The following is a 23,993-nucleotide window of genomic DNA, read 5'->3' as shown; positions in this document are numbered from 1 at the left end:
CTCTATAAATATTCAAAAAGCTGCATTTCCCGGCCAAACGCCTGGCTTGGGGTGGGGGGCTCCCGGGGGGAATGTTAATAACGGGGCTGCCAGGGATTCCCCCCTGGCGGCGGGGAGGGGGGACCCAGCCGCTCGTTTGCCCAGACAAATATCTTGTCGCTCCTCATTATGGCCAAACTTCGTGCCTCAGTTTCCCCCCACCACGAGCTCCCCGATGCCGCTCAGTTGGTTGGGGAAAAATAGGAAGAATAAGAAAGCAGCAAAACCAATGTAGAATAATGAGGATAACAAAGTAGGGAGGAAGCCTCCCCCCATCTAAAAACTTTGAGGAGGGTGATTTGGGCAAAGCCTGGGCAAACAGCCGCTAATCGCCAAATCAAGCAGCAATTAAATGCCGTGGCAGTGAGAATAAATCTGCTAACGAGGAGGCGATGCCCCCGCACTCGCTGTTTGCCCAGCTGATTAACGGGATGAATCTGAGGGGGATTATCCATCGGGATGAGGCGGCTCCTTTGTCTCCGTTCTCCATCACAAGCCCTCTCAGAGGAGGTGCTGGATGAGCGTGTGTCACCCCTGGGAGCCCATCGCTGCAGCCTCAGGCCTCAGAGTGGGATTAATACAGAGGTGCTTTAATCCCTGAGGCTCCCAAAACCTCCAGGATTCCCATTAAAAATTCTCACATTTTCCAAGGACTCCATGAAAAGGGACCCAAGGGTTTTCCACGGATTAACACCCTTTTCCATCCTGTAGTTCCATGCTGGAGGTGTCCCATTCCTCTGGTCAGAGGGACCCAAAAGGAGAAGATGGGGGAACATAGCAGCATGCTATGTTTAGATATTCCAGCATTGCCATCAACTCCCATCCCATAGAATTATTCAGGTAATAGTTGGGTAAACCTCTTATTTCATGGATACTTTTCTTTTTTTTTCTGATCCTACTGAGAAATCCCTGTGCTGCCACATTGTCAGCAGGAGAAGAGGAAAAGCTTTGTGCTCCTACTAAATTAATATTTATTTACTTTCTCTGTGCCTGGCTCCAAGGGACAGATGAATAATGCATTGCCCACCGGACACCTGGCAGATTCAGTGGGATGTGGAGAGCCCAGAGGATGCTGCTGAGGCTGCGTGGGTCAGATGTGCACCTGTCTGCAGCCTCAGCACACCTCTGGGTGTGGAAAAGCAAGCCTGGACAAGCTCTCCAGATGTGCAAACTCCAGATGTGCACACCTGGAAACCACCTGGTTCTCCAGATGTGCTTGAGCATCCCTGTGCCTTCAGCTGTGTGTCGGGCTGTGACATCAGGGACCTCTCCAGCTGTTGGTCTGAATGCAGCTGCATCCCCCACACCACCCAGCCCTCCCAGCTGTGAACATCCTGGAGATCCTTGGTGCCCCAGATGTGTGTGGAAAAGCCTCCCCCCTCCCCAGCTGTGCCCCAAGTGTCCTCCAGATGTGAACGCCCTTGGGGACCCAGATGTGCAAACACATGTGGGCACACTTCAGCAGCTGCTGTGCATGCAGATGTGCATGAGGCCCCTTCTCCCTCCCAATATCCCAGATGTGCATACCCTGTCCCCCTGGTCCTCCCCCACCGCCCCTTCCCCACCTCCTCCTTTCCCCTGAGCCCCCTCCAGCTTCCCCACACTCCCGACTTCCCTTTCCCCCCACTTTTACCCTATTCCAAGTGCCCCTGTAAAATAACCCTGTAGCGAGCTCCTCCCAGGAGCGCCCCCCATAATGAACCTCCCTAATGAGTTCCCCCAGCCCCCCCTCTCCGGGTGCTCGCTCATTGCTTCCCACATCAGCCCCAGCACAGTAATTAAACGGCCAATTGCTACTTACGGATTCAATGGCACCGTGTGCCGATTCCTCCGTGTTTCCCCCCTGACCCCACAAATTCAAGGCCGCTGGTGGTCCCAGCACCCCCACAGTGTCCCTCACTCACTCCAACAGCCGCATTTCCCCGGGGGCTGCGGGGTGGTGCTGCCTTTCGGGGTTCACTGAGGGGGGTCCCGAGTGGGGGGTGACAGCAGCCCCATGTGGGGTCACGTCATTTGGGGTGAAGCCAGGGAGCTGCTGCATCTCCTCCTTCTCCTCCCTCCAGCCCTAGGACCCCCCTTTTCCTCTGCCCCCTCGAAATTCATCCCAGTTCCACTCCACCACGAAGCCCCCACCCCACACGGGGCATCCCCCGCCTTCGTCCCCATCCCGCTCCTTGGGGACGGGGAGGGCACGCAGGGACACCCGCATCACCCCGCCCCAGCACCGCCCTGGCCGTCCCCCACCCGGGGGGCGGTGCCGCAGGCTGAGCCGAGCCGAGCTGAGCTGAGCCGAGCCGGACTGAGTCGGGCTGTGCTGAGCCGAGTCGAGCCGGGCTGAGCAGCACTGGGCTGAACCGGGCTGGACTGGGCTGAACCGGGTTGGACTGGGCTGAACTGAGCGAGACTGGGCTGAACTGAGCCAAGCCCAGCCGAGCAGAGCCGAACTGAGCTGAGCCGGACCGGGCTGAACTGAACCTGAGCCCAGCCGAGCAGAGCCGAACTGTGCTGAGCCGGACCGGGCTGAACTGAACCGGACCGGGTTGAACTGAGCCGGACCGGGCTGAACTGAGCCTGAGCCCAGCCGAGCAGAGCCGAACTGAGCTGAGCTGGATCGGGCTGAGCCGAACCGGGCTGAGTCAGACTGGGCTGAGCCGGACCGGGTTGAACTGAGCCGGACCGGGTTGAACTGAGCCGGACTGGGCTGAACTGAGCCGAGCCCAGCCGAGCAGAGCCGAACTGAGCTGAGCAGGATCGGGCTGAGCCGGACCGGGCTGAGCCGGACTGGGCTGAGTCAGACTGGGCTGAACTGAGCCGGACCGGGTTGAACTGAGCCGGACTGGGCTGAACTGAGCCGAGCCCAGCCGAGCAGAACCGAACCGAGCTGAGCCGGATCGGGCTAAGCTGAGCCAGTCTTTGCCCTGCCGGGTGGTGTCGTGCAGAGCCGAGCCCAGCCGAGCCGAGCCCAGCCGAGCCGAGCCGAGCCGGGCAGGATGCTGCGGTACCTGCTGAAGACGCTGCTGCAGATGAACCTGTTCGCCGACTCGCTGGGAGCCGAAGGCTCGAACTCCTCCTCGCTGCTGCTCGGCATCAACCGCTCCATCGCCGCGCTGCCCCTGCCCGATCCCAGCCCCGGGAACGGTACGTGCCCCCCGCTCCTTCCCCGTCCCGCAGTTCCTGCTCCTGCTCCAGCCGGGATGCTGGAAGCAGCCCGCAGCCCCCAGCCCCGGCTGGGACCCCGCCAGCACCGACACTGGATTCCCAAGCTGTCCCCTTGTCCCCAAACCGGGACCTGCCCCATGTCACAGCTGCAGAACTGACCCAGTGTCCCCACACCGGCCCCGTGTCCCCATTCTGGGACCAGCTCCCTGTTCCCAGACCAAATCCCGGGAGGGGTGTGGTGTCCTTAGATCGTCTCCACAGCCCCAAACCGAGACCAGCCTGCTCTCCCCCAGGCAGGACTGTCCTGGTGTTCCCAAACCAGCCCCGTGTTCCCAAATGCTGAACTGCAAGCAGCTCCCTGTTCCCAAACTGTCCCGTGTTCCTCATCAGCTGCCAGACCGTGAGCTGGGACAGACACCAAATTGTCCCCATGTCCCCAGACCAGTCCCCAGACCCCAAACCAGGGGCAACTCGGTGTCCTCAAACAGCCTTCATGTGCCCACATCCATGCCCAGTTTCCAAACCAGGACCAGCCCTGTGTCCCAAACCTGTCCCAGTGTGCCCAAACCAACTCCCAGACAAATCTAGGAGAGACTCCATGTCTCCAAACCAGTCCTGTGTCCCCAAGGCAATCCCCAGACTACCAACTGGGACTGGCTCTGTGTTCCCAAACTATCTCCACATTCCTAAACCATCCCAGCGTCCTGCAGCCAGCTCCGTGTGCCCTGATCCTCCCCATGTCCCCAAACCAGCTCCATCACCCCTGTCTGGGACAGAGTGGGGTGAAGGAGAGGGTGTCTGACTGAATTTGGACTCAGTTTTGAGCTTCTCCCCTCTTCTGTCCCCCTCCAGCTGGCCCTGGGTGGCTGGGGAGGGGGCGGGGGTGTCCCCAAACCTCACAGGAGCCCCTGCCCCTGCACAGCCAGCCGGGCACAGGAGGGGGCCTGCCCTGACCCCCTGCTTGTCCCAATTAGTCACCGGGCCAGCTGCGGCCCCCTCGGTCCCCGCTGTGCCCCCCGGGGTACCCAGTGCCCTGCAGCATCGCTTCCGTCCCCATGGCAGCCACATCCCGTCCCCATGGCAACCCCCGGGCACCCCAAACTGCAGCCCCTGTGCCCGCATCCTGCCCAGGCTGGGGGGGAGCAGGGGAAGGGTGTGTGCCAGTGGGAGACGTGTGTGGGGTGTGTGTGTGTGCGTGTGCATGCATGTGTGTGTGCATGTGTGCATTCATGGGCAGTGTGCATGTGTGTGCATACATGTGCATGTCTGTGCAGTGTGCATGTGTGTATATGTGTGTATTTATGGGCAGTATGCATGTATGTGCATGCATGTGCATGTCTGTACATTGTGCAAGCATTTGCATGTCTGTACAGTGTGCATGTGCATGCATGTGCATGCACGCAGCAATGTGGGTAAGCATCAGCTCATGGCCCCCCCGAGCGTGTGTGGATGTTCATGGATGTGCATGGACCCACCTGCCCCTCTGTGTGCCCCAGTGCACGTGCAGCATGTGTGTGCATGAGCACCCCTGTGTGATGTGCACGTGTGCATGCACCTCTGCATGCCTGAACACACACACGTGTGTGTAAGGACATCTCCCACCTGAACACATGCATGTGTGCAGATGCGTGCATATGTGCATGTACACCCTGCATGAATGCACGCACACACACACATGCATCTGTGCATGTCAGCGGCATGCACACCCCTGCCTGAATGCGCATGCGTGCATGTGTGTGGGTAAGTGCAAGCATGTGTGCACACATGCACGTGTGTGTAATGCATATGTGTGGCTGGGCGTGCAGGGGTGAGTGCCTGTGCCACTGGGCCAGCAGTGGCACTTGGGGACCGAACCACCAAGACAGCCCAGGTGGTGCTGGGGACACACGCAGTTCAGCCCAGCTGGCCCCAGCATTAATGAGCATTAATTATCCTGGCATTAATGGCCATCGATTAATTCCCATGCCCTACTGGGGTTGTTTTTTTTCTGGAACAGCCCCACAACCCCAATATGGGGCTTTTTAAAACTTAAAATGAAGCATTTTCTGCAGCCCAGAATGACCAGCTCTGCTACAGAGAGTCAGCACTTGCAGCTAATGGAAAAACCCCATTTTGGGGAGAATTTAGTCCCAACCCCATTTGATCAGGGTAGAAACTGGGTGGAAAAGGCCATTACTGGGAGCAAAGCTGCTTTGTCCCACTGGCCTTGCCTGACACCCTCCTGATCCAGTCTTAAACTGCACCAAGGGAAACACAGGTTGGATATCAGGAAGAAGTTTTTTCACAGAAAGAGTGATAAAGTTCTGGAATGGCTGCCCGGGGAGGTGGTGCAGTCACCATCCCTGGGTGTGTTTAACAAAGCCTGGATGTGGCACTGGGTGCCAGGGTTGAGTTGAGAAAAGGCCATTACTGGGAGCAAAGCTGCTTTGTCCCACTGGCCTTGCCTGACACCCTCCTAATCCAGTCTTAAACTGCACCAAGGGAAATACAGGTTGGATATCAGGAAGAAGTTTTTTCACAGAAAGGTGATAAAGTTCTGGAATGGCTACCCGGGGAGGTGGTGCAGTCACCATCCCTGGGTGTGTTTAACAAAGCCTGGATGTGGCACTGGGTGCCAGGGTTGAGCTGAGGTGTTGGGGCTGGGCTGGACTCGATGAGCTTGAAAGTCTCTCCCAACCTGGTGATTCTGTGATTCCGTGATCCTGTGAATTCTGTGATGCTCGGAATTCTGTGATCCTGTGATTCTGGGATCCTGTGAATTCTGTGACCCTGTGATCCTCGGAATTCTGTGATGCTCTGAGTCCTGTGGTCCTGCTCCCTCCCCTCAGCACCACCCTGGGACATGCTGGGCTGGGACCCGGCCACACTTCATCTCTCCCCTCGTGCCTTCCAAGCAAAGCAGGGCCGGGAGAGTGCCGCACAAGCCGAGGATGCTCAGCGCCCAAACCCTCCCCACCCCTCCCGGCTGTCCTGCAGGATCCCACAGCCCGCTGGAGGACACGGCTCCCCGCATCGTGGAGCACCCCACGGATGTGCTGGTGTCCCGGGGGGAGCCGGCCACGCTGAGCTGCAAGGCCGAGGGGCGGCCGGCCCCGGTGATGGAGTGGTACAAGGACGGGGAGCGGGTGGAGACGGACCGGGAGGATCCGCGCTCCCACCGCACGCTCCTCCCGGGCGGCTCCCTCTTCTTCCTCCGCATCCTGCACGGCAGGCGGGGGAAGCCCGACGAGGGGGTTTATGTCTGCGTGGCCAGGAATTACCTGGGGGAGGCCACCAGCCGGAATGCTTCCCTGGAGGTGGCCGGTGAGTCCCGAGGGGGTCGGGAGGATGGGAGATTTGGGGTTCTGGTGTCACCCCTAAGGCCAGCCTGCTCCGGTGGGATGAGGGGCTTTCACATCCCCAGGCCTCTGTTGCCAAGTGAAGAGGAGAAAATAAATGAAAATAGGAAAATAATTATAAATAAATAAAGTTAAAAGAAACGAAAATAAATTCAAAGAAGTGAGAAATATTGGAAATAAATGAAACTAAGTGAAAACGAATGATAAAAGAAAACAAGTGAAAATTAATGAAAATAAAAGCAAGGAAGTGAATATGAATGTAAATAACAGAAAAGAAATTAAAACATGGAAAAGAGAGAAATTAAAGAAAGTGGAAATAACTGAAAGTAAGTGAAAATAAATAAAAAAATAAGTGCAAATTAATGAAGAGAAATAATGAAAAAATGGGAAATAATTGGAAATAAATGAAAATAAATGAAAATTACTGTGAAGGAGTGAAAATAAATGAAAGCACGGTAAAAGAAATTAAAAGATGTGAATATAATTGGAAATACATGAAAGTAAATGAGAACAAATGAAAATATTTGAAAGCACTTGAAAATCAAGTAAAATCAATGGAGATAAATGAAAGTGTGTTAAAGGCAATTCAGCCCCCTGGGCCGGGCAGCTGAGGCCGCTGTGTCCCCTCAGTGCTGCGGGACGATTTCCGACAGCCCCCAGGGGACGTGGTGGTGGCGGCGGGAGAACCGGCCGTGCTGGAGTGCGTCCCGCCCCGCGGGCACCCCGAGCCCAGCGTGTCCTGGAAGAAAAACGGAGTCCGGGTCAGCGACAAGGACGAGCGCCTGACGGTGAGAGGGGCCAAAGGGGATGTGAGGGGGATGAGGAATGCCCTGGGGACACAGGACGTGATGGGGGGTGTGACACGGACGGGGTGCAGCGAGGATCTGGACTGTGGTGGGGATGGGGGACGCAGAAGAGAGTTGTGTCATGGACATGGGATGAGATGGGATGTAGGATGGGATAGGGATGTGGGATGCATCAGAGATTTGGGGAGCAGTGGAAGCACGGGGTGTGATGACAGTGTGGGTGCAACTGTGAGCTGCAGTGGGGATGCAGGATGTGGTGGGGATGCAGAATGCAGTCAGGATGAGAGATGCAATGAGGATTTGGGATGTGGTGGGGATATGGGATGCAATGGGGATGCAGAATTTGATAGGGATGGGAGATGTGTGAGTATGCAATGAGGACGTGGGATGTCATGGAGATACGGGATGCAGTGGGGGGCAGGATGCAGTGGGGATGTGGGATGCGATGGGGATGTGGGATACAGTGTGGACATGGGATACAGTGTGGATGTGGGATGTGACGGGGATGTGGGATGCGATGGGGATGTGGGATATGATGAGGATGTGGGATGAGCTGTTCTCCCTGCAGATCCGTGGTGGGAAGCTGATGGTGGCCAGCACTCACAAGAGCGATGCTGGCGTCTATGTCTGCGTGGCCACCAACGTGGTGGGGGAGAGGGACAGCGAGCCGGCCGAGCTGGTGGTCTTTGGTACGTGGGGATTGAATGTTTGGGGTGTCAGGGAGGGGCGTCCTGTCCTGCTGGGACTGACAGTCACCCCGCAGAGCGCCCAGCATTTGGCAAGAGGCCCCAGAACCAGGTGGTGCTGGTGGAGGGGACGGCGGAGTTTGCCTGCGAGGTGATGGGGGATCCGCAGCCGGCGGCACGCTGGCGCAAGGAGGAGGGTGAAATGCCACTGGGAAGGTGAGTTGGGGTTAAGGGGGGTGGCTCAGGGACACCAAGGCCAGCCAGGGTTCTGTGGTGCAGCTGGGCGGCATCAGTGTGTGCCAGCCTGGCGTGCTTGGAGCACCTGGCATCAAGTAATTGCATCCCATAACCTCAGCACATCCTGCATCCCTACTGCATTCCACATTCCCATTGAGTCACATCTCCACCACATTCCACATCCCCCTTTGCAACTCAAATCCTCATTGCATCCCACACTCTTATTGCATCCCAAATCCCAATCACATCCCATATCCTCACTGCAGCCCACATCCCCATCACATCCCACATCCCATTGCATCCCACATCCCATCACATCCCACATCCCCATCACATCCCAGATCCCCATCACATCCCACATCACCACATTTCACATCCCCATCACATCCCACATCCCCATCACATTCCACATCTCCACCACATTTCACACCCCCATCACATCTCCCATTTTCCTGCATCCCAGATTTCCGCTGTACCCATCACATCCCACATTCCCATCCCATCCTCCATCCTCACTACACCCCCACGCCACGGCACCTTACGCCCTGCTGGTGCCCCAGCACGCTGCTGGTGCCACAGCCTCGCGGGGTTCCCCCAGGTGGGAGGTGCTGCCAGACAACACCCTGCGGATCAGGCGGCTGCAGGTGGAGGATGAGGGCACCTACACCTGCGTGGCTGATAACAGCGTGGGCAGGTCGGAGGCATCGGGCACCCTCACTGTGCACGGTAAGGGGAGCCCTGGGGAGCACCCTTGGGTGCTGTGGAGTGCCCAGACAAGCCCTTGTCTCTCCCCACACTGCTGCAGTGCCCCCCCAGCTTGTCACTGGGCCCCACGACCAAGCTGTCACCCCTGGCCAGAGCGTGACTTTCCAGTGCCAGAGCAAGGGCAACCCACCACCCGCTGTCTTCTGGCAGAAGGAGGGGAGCCAGGTCTGTCTCCTTCCCTCATCCTTGACCCCACACTCAATCATAGCCACATCCTCATCCCAATCCCATCACCATTTCCATTCCATCATAATGCCCATCCCAGTTCCCACTCCATCCTCATCTCATCTCCATCCCAATCTCATCCCATCTCAACCTCACACCAGTACCAATCTTCATCCGTGCCTGTCTTCATCACTTCATCACCATCCCATCACAGTCTTTATAACATCCTCGTCCCCATTCCATTCCCTTCATAATCTCCATCGCATCCCATCGCATCCCATCGCATCCCATCGCATCCCATCGCATCCCATCGCATCCCATCGCATCCCATCCCATCCCATCCCATCCCATCCCATCCCATCCCTGTCCCCAGTCCCATTGCCATTCCCACCCCTAACCCTGTCCTCACCTCATCCCCCATCTCCCCACTGATCCCACTCCCTGTCAGACCCTGCTGTTCCCGGGCCAGCCCCCAGTCCCTCCTGGCCGTGTCTGGGTGAGCCCCAGTGGTGCTTTGACCATCGTCAGCGTCCAGCCCAGCGATGCTGGCCACTACCTGTGCCAGGCCATCAGCGTGGCCGGCAGTGTCCTGGCCAGGGCAGGCCTGCAGGTGACAGGGGGTAAGTCCAGTGCCAGTGGAGATCTGGCACATTCAGTATGAGTGGCACCCATCCCACCACCCAGCAATTCCTGATTTGGTCCCTGCAGCACCCGCTGAACTGCAGCCGCCGGTGCTCAGCCTGCTTCCCACGAACCGGACGGTGCTGCCAGTGGGGGCCACAGCACGGCTGCCTTGTGGGGAGGGGGCCCACGACCCTCCGGGCAGCGTGGGGTGGCTGAAGGATGGCAGTGCCCTGGTAGGTGTCCAGCCCCGTGCCAGACTGCTGGAGAACGGCACCCTGCAGATCACCGGCCTCCGGGTGAGCCGGCCCCGGCAGGGGCACCCGTGGGGTACTGCAGGGAGGGAGGGGCAGTGGCTGCCAGGGGTGGAGCAAAGGGAGAGGGATGCTCATGGTGGTGGGTGCAAGCAGTGCTGGGGCTCAGGGTGGTGGGTACAGAGTGTGGTGGGTGCTCAGGGTGGTGGGTACAAATCCTGGTGGGTGCTCAGGGTGGTGGGTGCAAGCAGTGCTGGGGCTCAGGGTGGTGGGTACAGAGCGTGGTGGGTGCTCAGGGTGGTGGGTGCGACCAGTGCTGGGGCTCAGGGTGGTTGGTACAAAGTGTGGTGGGTGCTGAGGTGATGGGTGCTCAGGGTGATGGGGCAGGAGATCTTCCCCCTGCAGGTGAGAGACTCCGGGCTCTACAGTTGTGTGGCCACCAGCCCAACGGGCGAGACACGCTGGGGCATCTCCTTGGAGGTACAAGGTGGGTCATGGAGATCTCACTGCAACGGGGACACCGTGGCACTGGGAACAAAGCCACCCCAGACCTCCATGCATCTCCCTGCAGGTGATGAATCCGACCTCTCCCTGCCTTCCCCTGCACCCGATCTCCTCCCTGGGCCACCTTCCACCCCTGTGGTCACCAACGTTACCAAAAGCAGTGTCACCCTGAGCTGGAAAGGGAACGAGGACAGTGGTGCCACCGATGTCACTTCTTACATAGTGGAGGCTTTCAGGTATCACACAAGCCTTTCTCTGGCTGCAGGGATGGTGTGGTGGCCTGATACCACCCTGTCACGAGTCACCTCTGTCCCCCGGCAGCCAGGCAGTGGGTGGCCCGTGGCAGACAGTGGCAGCTGGTGTGGAGGGTGAGACCCACACAGTGACCGGCCTTGTCCCTGACACTGTCTACCTGTTCCTGGTGCGGGCGGTCAATGCCCACGGGCTCAGTGACCCCAGCGGCGTCTCGGAGCCTGTGCGCACCCAAGGTGAGACCCAGCAGTGACATCAGTGGAGGTGCCCACAAACCCCCCACCCTTGGGTCCATCTCCACTTGGTGACACCAATGGAGGTGCCCGTGCACCCAAAATCTTTGGGTCCATCCTTGCCCAGTGATGCCAGTGGAGTTTCCCATGGGTATGCGCTGTCACCACGGCTCCTTCCCTTGGTGACACCAGTGGAGATATGCGTGGACCCTCCACCCTCTCATGTTTGCAGCAGACACCAACCCCACGCAGCAAGGGCTGGACCCTGAGCAGGTGCAGCAGGAGCTGGCACAGGTGGCTGTGCACCTGAAGGAACCTGTGGTGCTGCCACTGGGCACCGTCCACCTCTCCTGGACCGTGAGTGCTGAGCCTCCCTACCGGTCCAGGGCTCCCAGTGTCGATCATCCCCCCATCCCACCTTCCCTCGGGTCCCCAGGTGGAGCACCAGGCACCCTTCCTTCAGGGCTACCGGGTGCTGTACCGGCAGCGCGGCGGGCGCTGGGAGGAGGCACAGACAGCGTGGGCACCAGGGGAGCGGGGGGCCCTGCTCACCGGGCTGCGCCGGGGCCAGGACTACGAGGTCAAGGTCCGACCCTATTTTCACCACCTCCATGGTCCCGACAGCGCTGTGCGGGCTCTGCGCACCCCTGAAGCAGGTGAGTGCCATGGAGGGGATAGCGAGGGTCCCTGGGGACAAGCTGGAGGTGATACCCCATGTGTCCTGCACCGGCAGCCCCCAGTGCCCCACCACGAGCTGTCAGTGTGGCTGGGAACGGTACCAGTGTCCGCATCTCATGGCAGCCACCGCCTCTGGCAGAGCAGAATGGGGTCATCCGTGATTACCGGGTAAGCGTGGACAGCAGCAGGCATGTGGCAGCTCCCCTGCCCACTCATGACACCATGTCATGGCGTCCTTATGGGTGTTCCCCATGTTTTCCTCCTGGTCCCCACCAGATTTGGTGCTTGGGCAATGAGAGCCGCTTCCACATCAACCAGAGCGTGGAGGGCACGGTGCTGGCGACAGTGTTGCAGGGACTCGTCCCCGGGGTCCCTTATCGTGCTGAGGTTGCTGCTGCCACCAGTGCTGGTGTGGGTGCCCGCAGTGCCCCTGTCCCCATCCACATCGGTGAGTCCCTCATTGTCACAACTGGCACCCGTGAGTGGGGCACGATAGGGTCACACACTGTGGTGCTGGGGATGGCTCCCTGGCACCCCGTCGGTGTGTCCCTCTTTCCCGTGTCACTTGCAGCCCCCCTGGTGGAGCCAGCAGCTGGGAGCAGCTTGACTGAGCATTTGGCAGAGGTGGCCAGGCAGCCAGCCTTCATTGCCGGCGTCGGTGGCGCTTGCTGGGTCATCCTCGCCGCCTTTGCTGCCTGGCTCTACAGCCGCCGCCGCAGGAAGAAGGAGCTCAGCCACTTCACCGGTACAGGGGGGTGCTGCCCCTGGGACCCCTGACCCTTCACCCCTCTCCCATCAGCCACCCACCGTCCCTCTCTTTGCAGCATCCTTTGCCTACACGCCCACCGGTAAGCCCACGAGCGCTGCGGGGTCCCAGTTCGGCCTCTCGCTGCCCTCACCCCCGTCTCTCTCCACAGTCGCCTTCCCAGCTCCAGTGCGCAGCACCCCCAGGTAACCCCCGGCCCCCTGCCCTCCCCAGGAGCCCCAGGGCTGCCCACCAGCATTCCTTCACCCCGTCCCCCTGCAGGGCAGCTGCTGGCGGTGGTTACCCGTGGCTGGTGGATGCGTGGCGTGGTGGCAGCACAGCCAGTTCTGCCGGGTGTTTGGGGTCCACTGAGAGATACTACAATGGTGAGGGGTCAGCGTGGGGCTGGGTGGCTCTTGAGGGGTTCACGATCAGCCCTGATGGTGCTGGTCACCCTCTGCAGATGCCGGCATCACCCGTTACATCGCCCAGACGGAGCAGTTTGGAGCGGGGGCTGCCGAGGGGCCGGTTTACAGCACCATCGAGGTTGACAGTGAGGAGCTCTGCACTTTCCCCCGTCCCTTCTCACAGTATGGGACCTCCTACCCTGGCGGGGGTTCCCAGCCAGTGGATGCTGCAGCCTCCCAGGTGCCCCGTGGCCGGGCTGAGCACGGTAGGGTGGTCGGAAGGGTGGGGGCACACGTGGGTGCTCGTGGTGCGGTGCCCTTCCCACAGCCCCCCCAGCATCCCTCCTTGGCACAGGGGCCAGAGCAAAGCTGGGGCAAGCAGTGAAGCCGCCGGCAGTGAGCTGGACAGAGCTGCTGCCCCCACCGCCCTCAGCCAGTGAGCTCAGCCAGTGTGCCCAGGAGGAGGAGAAGGAGGAGGAAGAGGAGGATGAAGAAGAAGAGGCAGCCAGAGGGTGAGTGTGGGGCTTGGGGGCTGGGCATGCTGCCCCCAGCAGCTACCCGGTGGTCTCCACCCTGCAGGTTGGGGATGGAGGTGTGGTACCCTGGTGAGGACATGCCCTGTGCCACTGCTGCATCCTCACCCACCTCCTCGTCCGGCTGCCGTTCCACCGCCACGCTGACGCCGTCACCTCGCACCACCGAGGACATCCCTCGCCTCCGCGACTTCGATAGCTCCCTCCTGCCCCGGTAGGAGATGGGCCTTGCTTGGCATGGCCGTGCCATTGGGGTCTGGATGTCCCATCGAGGTCCAGATGTCCCACCATGGCCTGGGTGTTCCATTGCGATCCAGCCACGTTGTCACTGCCCAGCCCTGCCATGCCATCATGGTCCAACTGTGTCATTAGGGTCCAGGTGTCTCATTGGGGTCCAGATGTTCTGTTGGGGTCAAGATGCCTCCCCATGGTCCAGCTGCTCCATCACAACCCAGCCATTTTGTCACCATTTGGCTCTGCCATGCTGTCATAGTCCAGCCATGCTGCTGAGGTCCAGATATGTCATCTGAGCTCCAGGTGTCCCATTGAGCTCTGGATGTCATGCCCAGTCATGTTTACATGATCCACTTCCACTGTCCCACCACAGTCTGGCCTTGCCACTGGACTCTGGATCAGGCTCTGGATGTCCCACCATGGCCTGGGTGTCCCATCACAATCCAGCCACTCTGTCATGATCTGGTCCTGCTGTGCCACCATGGTCTGACCATGCCATTGGGGTTTGGATGCCCCAATGGAGTCTGGATGTCCTGCCATGGTCCAGGCATCTCTTTGTGATCCATCCATGGTGCCACCATCCACCCCTGCTCTCCAGCTGTGCTCTGGCCGTGCTGTCATGACACATCCATGACATTGAGGGTGACTGGGGCATTGCAATACAGCTGCACCATCACGAGACAGGTGGGGCCATCATCATCCAGCTGTGCCCAGCTGTGCCATGATCCACCTGTGCCACACAGTGCTGGTGTGTCACTGCACTCCAGCTGTGCAGCTGCAATCAAGCTCCATGGTGCAATCCAGCTGTGCTATGACCCAGCTGGGCAGCTGCAACCGAGCTGCATGGCTGCAGTTCAGATGTGCTATGATGTACCTGTGTCAAGATTTAGCTGTGCAGCTGCATTCTGCCAGTGTGCTTGCAATCCAGATGTGTGGTGGTCCAGCTGTGCCACTGCAGTCCAGCTGTGTGGCTGTAACCCGGCTGAGCAGCTCTATCCAGCTGTGCTCCAGATGTGCCACTGCAGGCCAGCTGTGCTATCACAGCCTTGCCAGGCTGTGGTCCTCCACCCTGGCTGAGCCACTGCACTCATCCAGCTCCCCTTTGCCCCCCAGCTGTGATCCAGCTGTGGCTCTTCTACCCAGCTGTGGCGCTTCAGCCCACCTCCACCACTGCCACCCAGCTGTGACAATACCACTGGCTTCTCGTGGCTCTGGCACAGCTCCGGAGGGCTTGTGCCAGCACGGTGGTGGCCACTGAGCCCCCATGCCACTCCCCCCACCCTTCACTCCCCCCCTCTTTGCCAGGAGACCCCCCCACGGTGTCAGCACCCCCCCACAGGCACCCAGCCCCTCGGTGACGCCGGATGCCAGCGAGGGCCACCCACCCCGAGCCCTCTGCCCTCCTGGCACAGGTGAGCCCCGAGGGCTACTCTGGGTGGGTGAGGGCCTCACTGGCTGTGTGGGGGGCTGACGCTGCCATCCCCCCTCCCCACAGGGAAAACCCGCGGGGTGATCTCCAAAAGTCGCCTGAAGCCCAAATGCAGCCGCTACCGCCGGGAAAAGCAGACGGGAGGTGAGCGGGAGGAAAACCCCAGGGCGTTCGGGATGCTCAGGGGGGCTGAGCCCTCTCCTCCCTCTGTGCCGCAGAGCTGCCGCCGCCGCCGCTGCCGCCGCCAGGCGAGAGCCCCGGGCCCGCAGCGGGGCTGGAGCCGAGCGGGGCTGAGCGCAGGGTGAGCCCGCGCCCGCCCCGCGGGGGTAAGGCAGCGCCGCGCACCGCGCCGCGCGGGGCCGCGGTCCGCGCCCAGCCCCAGCCGTGTCCCTCCCCTGCAGATGAGGCCGGCCCCTGCAGCAGAGCCTCGGGCAGACACCGCGGGCAGGTGTCCGGCAGCTGCTCCACCACCGGCAGCGTCTCGTCCCGCGGCTCCAGCGGCTCCCGCGGGCACGGCTCGGGGCGCAGCCGGACCCCCGGGGACCGCGGCGAGGGCACCGGGCACGGCCGCCGCCCCGGGGCCCCGCTCCCCTGCCCGCCGCAGGAGAAGCGATAAGAGGGAGGGCGAGTCGGTGACAGAGTGGGGGACGTGGGGACGGGAACACAGGGACACGGAGGGATGCTCTTTAATTTCGGAGTGGTTCCATGGAAATAGGGCTGCACAGAGGTCGCGGCCAGTGGGCGTCAGAGTGAGGGGGGGCACGGATTCTTGGGGTGGGGCAAGGAATTCACAAGGAATGAGGACCCTGGGGAGGGACAAGGATGCACAGGAGTGACAAGGAAGGTGCTCAAGGAAGGACGTGAACCCTGCCTATCTGTCCCAACAAGAAACAGTTGGGACAGATAGGCAGAAGAGGGATGAGGGCGCTGGGGAGGGATGAGGAAGATGCTTAAGTGGGGAAGGATCCTGGAGACAAGGACAGCTGGGAGGAACAAGGATGCTGGGAAAGGACAAGGACGTCTGAGAGGGATGAGGTGATTGAAAGGGAAGGGGACACTTGGTGGGGGACAAGATTACATGAGGGGGACAAGGACACAGCAGATGGATGAGGGTGCTGGTGAGGGACAAGGAAGGGTGGGGGACGAGGATGCCTGGAGGGAAGAGGACATGCAGGAAGGACAAGGATTTCCAGGGGATTGGAGATTGCTGAGGGGGAAGAGAAAAACAAGACTGCTTGAGAAGGACAAGGACGGTAGTAAGGGACAAGGAGGATGGCTGTAGGGGAATGAGGACAGTGGGGACACTTGGCATGAGGGACAAAACAACTGATGAAGGATGAGGACACTCAGGAGGGCTGAGAAGCCTGGGAATGAGGATGATTAGGAGGGACAAGGACGTTTAGAGGGAGCCCAAGGCCATTCAGGTGGCTTGGGAGGGATGAGAACATTTGGGAGAGACAATGATAGAAAAGGTGGGACAAGGGTGCTGAGGAAGGACATGAACTATCAGAGATCACAAGGACAGTTGGGAGCAATGGGAATAGTCAGTGGGAATGGGGATGGTCAAGGGGGTCAACAACCCTGGGGAGAGACGTGGACACAGGGTGGACAACAGTGCTTGGGCTGGAGAAGGATAGGTGGGATGAGGATTCTGGAGAAGGAGCAGGACACTGAGGGAGGACAAGGACACTTAGAGGGATGCAGACTCTTGGGGAAGATGAGGATGCTGGGAAGAAATGAGGAATTTGGGATGGGGACACTGTGGAAGAAGGAGGACACTTGGGAAGGACAAGAATGCTGAATAAGGAGGGACACCCACCCACCTAGGTGCCACCCACCCACCGTTTGTGGGTAGCTTGTCCTAGTAAAGAGCCCCTTTTTGGGGAGCTGCCTAATAAAGCTGGATTTTAGCTGAGCCAAGGGGTCTGGCCTTGCTGTGTCCTGTGCCCTGGGGACTGCCATGCTCCTGTCCCTCCTGTCCGCAGCTCAACACCTTCCCTGGCCCAGGGGCTGCCAATCCCTGACCCTTGGCCACCTGGAAAGCAAAGGAAGCATTTTCCAACAGCCTGCAACACCTCAGCACCCCCAGCGCCCACCACCCTGGCACTGGGGCACCGCGCACCATTCTGTGAGCGACTGTTCACAGCTGCCTCTGTCCTGGCTCTCTGTGGGGCCTCCAGCATTGCCCACCAGTCCCAGGTGGCAGAGTGGACTCCGGGTGGGAAGACCTGCTCCAGGGGTGATGGTGGTGGTGAGGGACCTGCAGGGAAGAAGGCAAGAGCGGGTGGCATCACCACGGTGTCCCAATGGAGCCATCTTCCTTGAGGAGGTGACAACGTTCAGGGTCAGAGGGAGGGTCCAGGGACCTTCACTCACCCCCGTAGGCCCCATCGGTGTCCTCAAGGCTGTAGGAGAGGCCATCGTCAGCCACGGCCAGAGCCCGGGCGAAGCTGGCGTCCAGCAGGAAGGAGCCGTCGCAGGAGCTCACCAAGCTGCAGCGGGTGCTGGCAAAGTTGTCCTCCGAGACAGACCCCCAGCCGTTCAGCAGCGACCCTCCTGGCGAGCCCCTCGTTGCTGTACGCTCCTCCTCCTCCTCTTCCTCCTCCTCTTCCTCCTCCTCCTCACCTAGCTCAGAGGCCGGTGGCCCGCAGATGTAGCCGTAGGTGTGTGGTGGGGAGAAGGAGCGTGGCGTGGCCGGTGCCGGGGGTCTGTGGGGACACAGTGGGGGTACTGCTGGCACCAGGGGATGCAGCACTCATGGCAGTGTCCCAGGGGATGGGGAGTACCTGCAGCAGGGAGTGTCCTGCTCCATCTCCAGGACCTCAGCCACCTGCTGTTGTGTGAGGACCCCGTCACTGAATGCCGGCGAGAGGCGCCCGGTGGCCAGGGACATGTCCTTGGTGTACCTGGTAGCCAGGAATGTGTCCCTTGAGTGCCTGACCTCCAGTGACACATTCCAGGTGTGGCTGGTGGCTGGGGACAAGTCCTTGGGATACCTGATGTCCAAGAACATGTCCTTCTGGTGGCCAGTGACTGGAGACACCTCTTTGGGATGCCTGGTGGCTGGAGATGTGTCCCTGGGGTGCCTGGTGGCTGGAGATGTGTCCCTGGGGTGCCCAATGGCTGGAGATGTGTCCCTGGGGTGCCCAATGGCTGGAGATGTGTCCCTGGGGTGCCTTATTTCTGGTGACATGTTTTCAGGGTACCTGCTGCACAGGGACACATCCCTTGTGTGCATGGTCACCAGTGGTGGGTCCCTGGGGTTCCTGGTGGCCTGAGACATGTCCTCAGAGTACCTGGTGTCCAAGAACTTGTCCCTGTGGCGCTCGGGGACTGGTGACATCTCCTCAGGGTGCCTGGTGAGCGGGGATGTGTCCCTGGGGTGCCCCGTGGCTGGCAATGTGTCGTTGGCATGCCTCAAGGCTGGTGACATGTTTTCAGGGGACCTGCTGCACAGGAACATGTCCCTTGAGTGCATGGTCATGAGAGATGGCTCCCTGGGGTTCTTGTTGGCTGGGGACAGGTCCTTGGCATACCTGGAGGCCAGGAACTTGTCCCTGCAGTGCCTAGTGGCTGGTGACATCTCCGTGGGCACCCTCATGCTTGGTGACATCTCCTTGGGGAGCCTCGTGCTTGGTGACATCTCCTTGGGGAGCCTCATGCCTGGGGATGTGTCCTTTGGGTGCCTGCTGGCTGGGGACACGTCCTTGGGGTGCCTGGTGGACGGTGAGATGTCCCTCTGGCACTTGGCTATGGGTAATGGGTCTCTGGGGCACCTGGTGACCACGGAGGTGTCCTCAGGGTGCCTGGTGGCCAAGACTGTGTCCCTCTGGTGCTTGGCTGCTGGTGATGGATCCTTGTGGTGCCTGGTGGCTGGTGACATGTTCCTGGGGGTCCTGACTGAGGACACATCCTTAGGATGCCTGCTGTCCAGGAACAGGTCCTTAGGGTGCTCAGTGACCAAGGACCTGTCCCTAGGGCTCCTGGTGGCCGGTGACACACCCCTGGGGCTCTCAGTGACTGGGGCCATGTCCCTGGGATGCCTGGTGACCAGAGATGTGTCCCTGGGGCACACGAAGGTCGGTGACCTGCAGGTGCAAGGCACAGGCTGGGTTTTGCAGCACAGGGTTGGGTGGCAGGGACCCCCCTGGATGGGGACACGCAGACTCACCGTGTCACTGGAGGGTGCCAGGCACGGGGTGGTCTCGGGGGTGTCACCGGTGACGTGCTCACACCAGAGGCCAGCGAGGTGCTGCCCCGATGTGGTTTTGGAGAGCTGAAGACCGGCAGCCGTGGGTCCCTGCTGTCCATCACGGCAGCGTTGCTGTCACCCTCGTGTCCCCTTTGCTGAGGCTGCCTGGCTGCCAGCCCAAAATCCGTCCCCCACTCGCCTCCACTTCCAGTGGCAGGGATGTGGCCGGGGCCGGCTATGAGCAGCGGGGTGCTGTGCACTTGGTGCAGCTCTGCGAGGGGAGCGAGGGACACGGAGCCATGGGCCACCATCCTGGTGTCCCCCACGTCCCCCCATGTGCCCCCCACACCCACCTCTCTTGCGAACACGCTCCCAGGGTGCTGGGTTTGGGGTGCTGGGCGAGGAATGCACCCCGGGGTGCCCCCCAGCGCAGCACCCCGTGTCCCCAGGGGGGGGTGGCTGTCCCCCACGGAGGCCGCTGTGGATGGGGGGCGTGGGGGGGCCAAGACTCGGCGGCTCCAAGGAGAGGGCTGGAAGAGTAAGAGAGGTCAGGGCACCCATGTGTCCCCTGTCCCCCCTGCCCTTGGGTCTGTGTGTCCTCGCTGCCTGCAGACAGACAACGGGGAGCACCAGTGTGAGGGTCCCATGGCACTGGGGGTCCCTGGCGTAGGGCGGGGGTCTTGGGTACACTTTGCTGGTCCCAGAGCACTCTGTGGGGGTCCTAGGCCTGGGCTGGGGGCCCTGTTGCAGCAGGTCAGGGTTCCATGGAACTGGGTGGGGATCCAGTGTCATCATATGGGATTGGAGGGGTCCCATAGTACTGGTGGGGGTTCCATGGCAGAGAGTGGGGGCTCTGTGGCACCAGGTGGGGGTCCCAACCCTGGTGTTCACTGGAGGGGTGGGGGTCCCATGGCAGTGGCAGGTGGGGGTCCCAACCCTGGTGTTCACTGGAGGGGTGGGGGTCCCATGACAGTGGGAGGGGATTCCAGTCCCCACAGGGCTCACTGGAGGGGTGGGGGTCCCATGGCAGTGGGAGGGGATTCCAGTCCCCACGGGGCTCACTGGAGGGGTGGGGGTCCCGTGGCAGTGGGAGGGGATTCCAGTCCCCCTAGGGCTCACTGGAGGGGTGAGGGTCCCTGCCATCACTGCCCAGGAGCCGGCTGCTGAGGCTGCTGCTGCTGCTGAGATTTCGGGGGGCACAGCTGGGTTTCCAGGGACCACCAAGCCATGGCGAGTCACCAGCCACCAGCCTGCAGGGCAAGAGGTGCTGTCAGCGCATCAATCCCCACCACATCAGGGATCTGCTGTGTCCCCCACCCCTTGGCCTCTCACCTGTGGCGAGCTGCGGCGTCCTGGCTGGCACGGCGCTGGCAGAGGAGGAGGAGGAGGGCGAGTAAGGCCAACCAGAGCATGGAGCCAGCGGCTGCGATGACAGCAGGCTGCCGCAGTGCCTGGACCACCCTGCTGCTCCCTGCTGTCAGCCCTACGAGGGTCCCATCAGCGTCACTTCATGTCACCACCCTGACCCCCACCCGCACCCCAGCTTCTCTCCTTCTCCTACCCAGGACTCCACAGGTGGCATTGCTGGGAACCCCCAGCCCTGCGCTGTTGAAAGCTGCCACCTGGACACAGAGTTCGGCCCCGGGGTGTGGGAGGAGGGTTTCCAGGCGGCGCGTGGCTCCATCCACTGTCCTGTTGGTGGGATGCTGCCAGCCCTCACCCACTGACCAGACCTGGCAGGCACCAAGAGGATGTGTCCCCTTAGATTATTAGCCTTGATGGCCCCCCTGTGGATGAACCCTCTTGGATGGACTCCTTCAGATGAACATCCCTTGGCAGACTCCCACTGATGGATCCCCCATGGACAGATTCACTTGGATGGGTCCCCTTAGACGAATCTCCTTGATGGAGTCCCCTTGGCAGGACCCCTTTGGGTGAGCTCCCTTGCATGCCCCAGGATGGACCTCCTTGGGTGAATACTTCTTGGATGGACCCCCATGATGGACTCCCCTTTGGATGGACCCCCTAGGCTGGACTCCTTTGGATGAACTCCCTTGGATGCCACTAGGCAGATGCCTGGGAGGGACCTCCACCCTGGCTGGCCCTTTTGGATGAACCCCCTCCTGGACTGGCTCCTTGGATGGTGCCCCCCTTGGATAGACCCCCACCTTGGACGGGCTCCCTTTTTGGATGGATCCCCTTGGATCGACCCTCCTTGGCCACAAGACCCCAGCCCTGCCCCCTCACCCCACTGCCCCAAACCTGGTAGCCGCGGATGACGCCGTTGTGTGCTTCAGGAGGAGGTGGCTCCCAGCTCACGACCACGGTGCCGTTCCCTGCCTCAGCCTGGCTGACGGTGACACGCTGGGGCGCTGCACTTGGCACTGCCGGGACAGGGATGCTGAGACCCCTGGGACCCCCAGCCGACCATCCACCACCAGACATCCCGGGGGACACACGACGCACCTTCCTCGGGTATCCAGAGGTGCCTGCTGTTGCTGTCTGAGCCCTGGCTCCCTCCGGTGTAGGGCCGGACCTTGAACTCGTACTTGTAGCCCCTGCGGAGCGCAGGGATGACGGCGCTGAGCTCCCGGCCGGCATCGTGCTGGACCCAGGAGGTGGCGACCGGGAGCAGGCTGCGGTACAGCACCACGTAGCCCACAGGCACCGGCACCGGCATCAGCATCTGAAGGAGACGGGAAGGATTCAAGCTGAGCTGGGACACGGGGATGTGTCCCGTCCCCCCTCCCCTGGGGCAGCTGATCATGGCACCAACCTGCCAGCGCAGCTGGACAGCAGCAGTGGGCAGGGCAGTGCCGTTGTCCAGGTGCAGCCGCACGGCCAGCAGGTCCCGTGGGGCAGGCTCCTGCTGGCCCGTGGCCAGCCGGTCTGTGGGGCAGAAGAAGGCAAATGGCAGCACCAGGCAGGAGCAAGGACCCCAGGCACTTGCCCAGACACCTCCTCAGGTACCTGCACACGGAGATCCTCATGTCTACCTGGTTGGACTCACCCAAATGAACCCTTTTGGACAGACACCCTTTGATGGGTTTGTCTTGAACTGACCCCTCTTGGAGGGACCCCCTTTGATGTGTTGCCCCTGGGGACATGGGATGGGATCCCATGATATACTCCTCCATGATGTCCCTTTGGATGGATATTTCTTGTTCTATCCCCCTTTATTGTACTTCCACCTTCCACAGATCCCCTTAAATGGATCCTCTTGGAGGAACCACGTTGGCTGGATCCCCTTTAGGTGGGTGATTCTGAATGAATCCCCTTGGATGCACTCCCACCTCAATGCATTTCCTTAGATGGCTCCACTTACATGGACCTTCTTGGATGGATCCTGTTGCATGGACGTGTTTAGATGGACATACCTTTGGAAGTTCTTTCTTTGATGGATGCCTTCAATGGACAATGGACGATGGACAATAGATGATGGATGATGGACGATGGATGATGGACGATGGACGATGGACAATGGATGATGGACAATGGGTAATGGATGGACCCCATGCACAGACTGCCCTTGGTTGAACCCCATTAGATGGACCCTGTTAGATGGATCCCCTTGCATGAACCCCAAGAAGGCCCTGGGTGCCTGTGGCGGTGGAGGCCGCGGCGGTGCCACCACTGACCCTCGATGTGGAGGAAGGTGGTGGCGGCGGCGGTGCCCAGCTGGCTCTGCGCTGTGCACACGTACGCGCCGGCGTCGGCGGGCGTCACGGCGTAGAGGCGCAGAGTGTGCTCCCGGTCCACCTCGTGCCTGCGGGTCACCAGCTCTCCGTCAGCCTCATCCCCACGCCAGGGATGGGCCATCTCCCCCCTGCCACCGCCTACCTGCCCCAGGGCAGGTCTCCACGCTCCTTGTGCCACTGCACCTGCGGCGCGGGGTCACCTCGGGCACTGCAACCCAGCTCCACGGTGCTGCCCGGCCCCGCCACGGCGTCGCTCGGGTGCCGCACGATGCTTGGCTTCTCTGCAGGGGGACATCGAGGACGTGGCACCACGGCTGGGCGTGACGTGCCCACCCCCTGTGGGAGACCTTGGCTTACCCAGCACAGAGACGCGGGCACCCCGGCTCTCCCTCTTGCCTGCCGCGTTGGCCGCCACACAGATGTAGAGACCGGAGTCGCTCCGCTGTGCCGATGCCACCTGCAACTTCCCCTTGGTGACCGTGTACCTGCCACCTACCAAGTCCAAGGTCACCCCGTCCTTCTTCCAGGTGATGTAGGGTTCGGGGTACCCCAAGGGGGGGACACAGTCCAGCTCCACTGCTTGTCCCGCTGTGGTCACCAAATCACCCGGCTGCAGGCGGAAATTGTCCCGCAGCACTGCGGTGGGGAGGGCACACTGTGGGTGGGGGGAACAGGATTTTCTGGTGTCTCCCCACCTGCATCTCCCACCCACCAGGTGTCCTTACCAGCCGGAGTTTGGGGTGCCGTGGCCACGCTGGGGAAGCGGCAGCCTGTCGGGCGACAAGGAGGTGGGGGAATGCCAGCAGGTGCCCCAGGCGGGCATGGTCTCAGGTCCGGGGTGGGGCAGGGGCAGGGTTAAGTGGATTTTGGCCCCGTGGGCCGCACTCACCTCCGCGGTGCAGGGCGGCGAGGCAGAGCCCCAGGCCCAGAGCTGTCTCCCAGCCGCCCGCCATGCCGGCCCTGGCCAGCCTTCCCGTTTCCTCCCGAAATCCCGGTTCCTCCCGCCAGCACCGGGGCT

The 23,993-nt window shown here is 60.9% G+C and overlaps 2 protein-coding genes across 2 annotated transcripts; one reads left to right on the top strand and one right to left on the bottom strand.

The window, feature by feature from the left end:
• Positions 1–3,029: 3,029 nt before the first annotated feature.
• Positions 3,030–15,701, top strand: ROBO3 (roundabout guidance receptor 3). The gene is made up of 26 exons (XM_039721768.1): positions 3,030–3,177; positions 6,175–6,501; positions 7,167–7,324; positions 7,911–8,031; positions 8,106–8,244; positions 8,864–8,991; positions 9,071–9,195; positions 9,644–9,815; positions 9,904–10,115; positions 10,476–10,557; positions 10,642–10,810; positions 10,896–11,062; positions 11,295–11,416; positions 11,496–11,715; positions 11,793–11,905; positions 12,014–12,185; positions 12,309–12,482; positions 12,562–12,585; positions 12,655–12,688; positions 12,765–12,868; positions 12,946–13,155; positions 13,245–13,401; positions 13,469–13,636; positions 14,962–15,068; positions 15,152–15,229; positions 15,304–15,701. The coding sequence occupies exons 1-26, from the start codon at positions 3,030–3,032 to the stop codon at positions 15,699–15,701; spliced, it is 4,029 nt and encodes a 1,342-aa protein (XP_039577702.1).
• Positions 15,702–15,977: 276 nt separating this feature from the next.
• On the bottom strand, positions 15,978–23,950 carry ROBO4 (roundabout guidance receptor 4). Its single transcript, XM_039721958.1, is given in 21 exon segments — positions 15,978–17,007; positions 17,009–17,120; positions 17,208–17,345; positions 17,462–17,793; positions 17,872–17,991; positions 18,082–18,294; positions 18,382–18,534; positions 18,622–19,173; positions 19,257–19,548; positions 19,631–19,807; positions 20,397–20,527; positions 20,610–20,760; positions 20,839–21,010; positions 21,540–21,661; positions 21,744–21,963; positions 22,054–22,166; positions 22,916–23,043; positions 23,118–23,256; positions 23,333–23,611; positions 23,701–23,745; positions 23,865–23,950. Coding segments are annotated over 21 exon segments (3,684 nt in total). The 5' UTR covers positions 23,929–23,950; the 3' UTR covers positions 15,978–16,976.
• Between the last annotated feature and the right edge of the window lie 43 nt (positions 23,951–23,993).

The sequence above is a fragment of the Passer montanus genome, unplaced genomic scaffold (genome assembly GCF_014805655.1).
Source record: "Passer montanus isolate IOZ18808 unplaced genomic scaffold, ASM1480565v1 scaffold47, whole genome shotgun sequence".
Lineage (NCBI taxonomy): Eukaryota > Metazoa > Chordata > Aves > Passeriformes > Passeridae > Passer > Passer montanus.
This window is presented reverse-complemented; position numbering and strand designations above follow the sequence as displayed.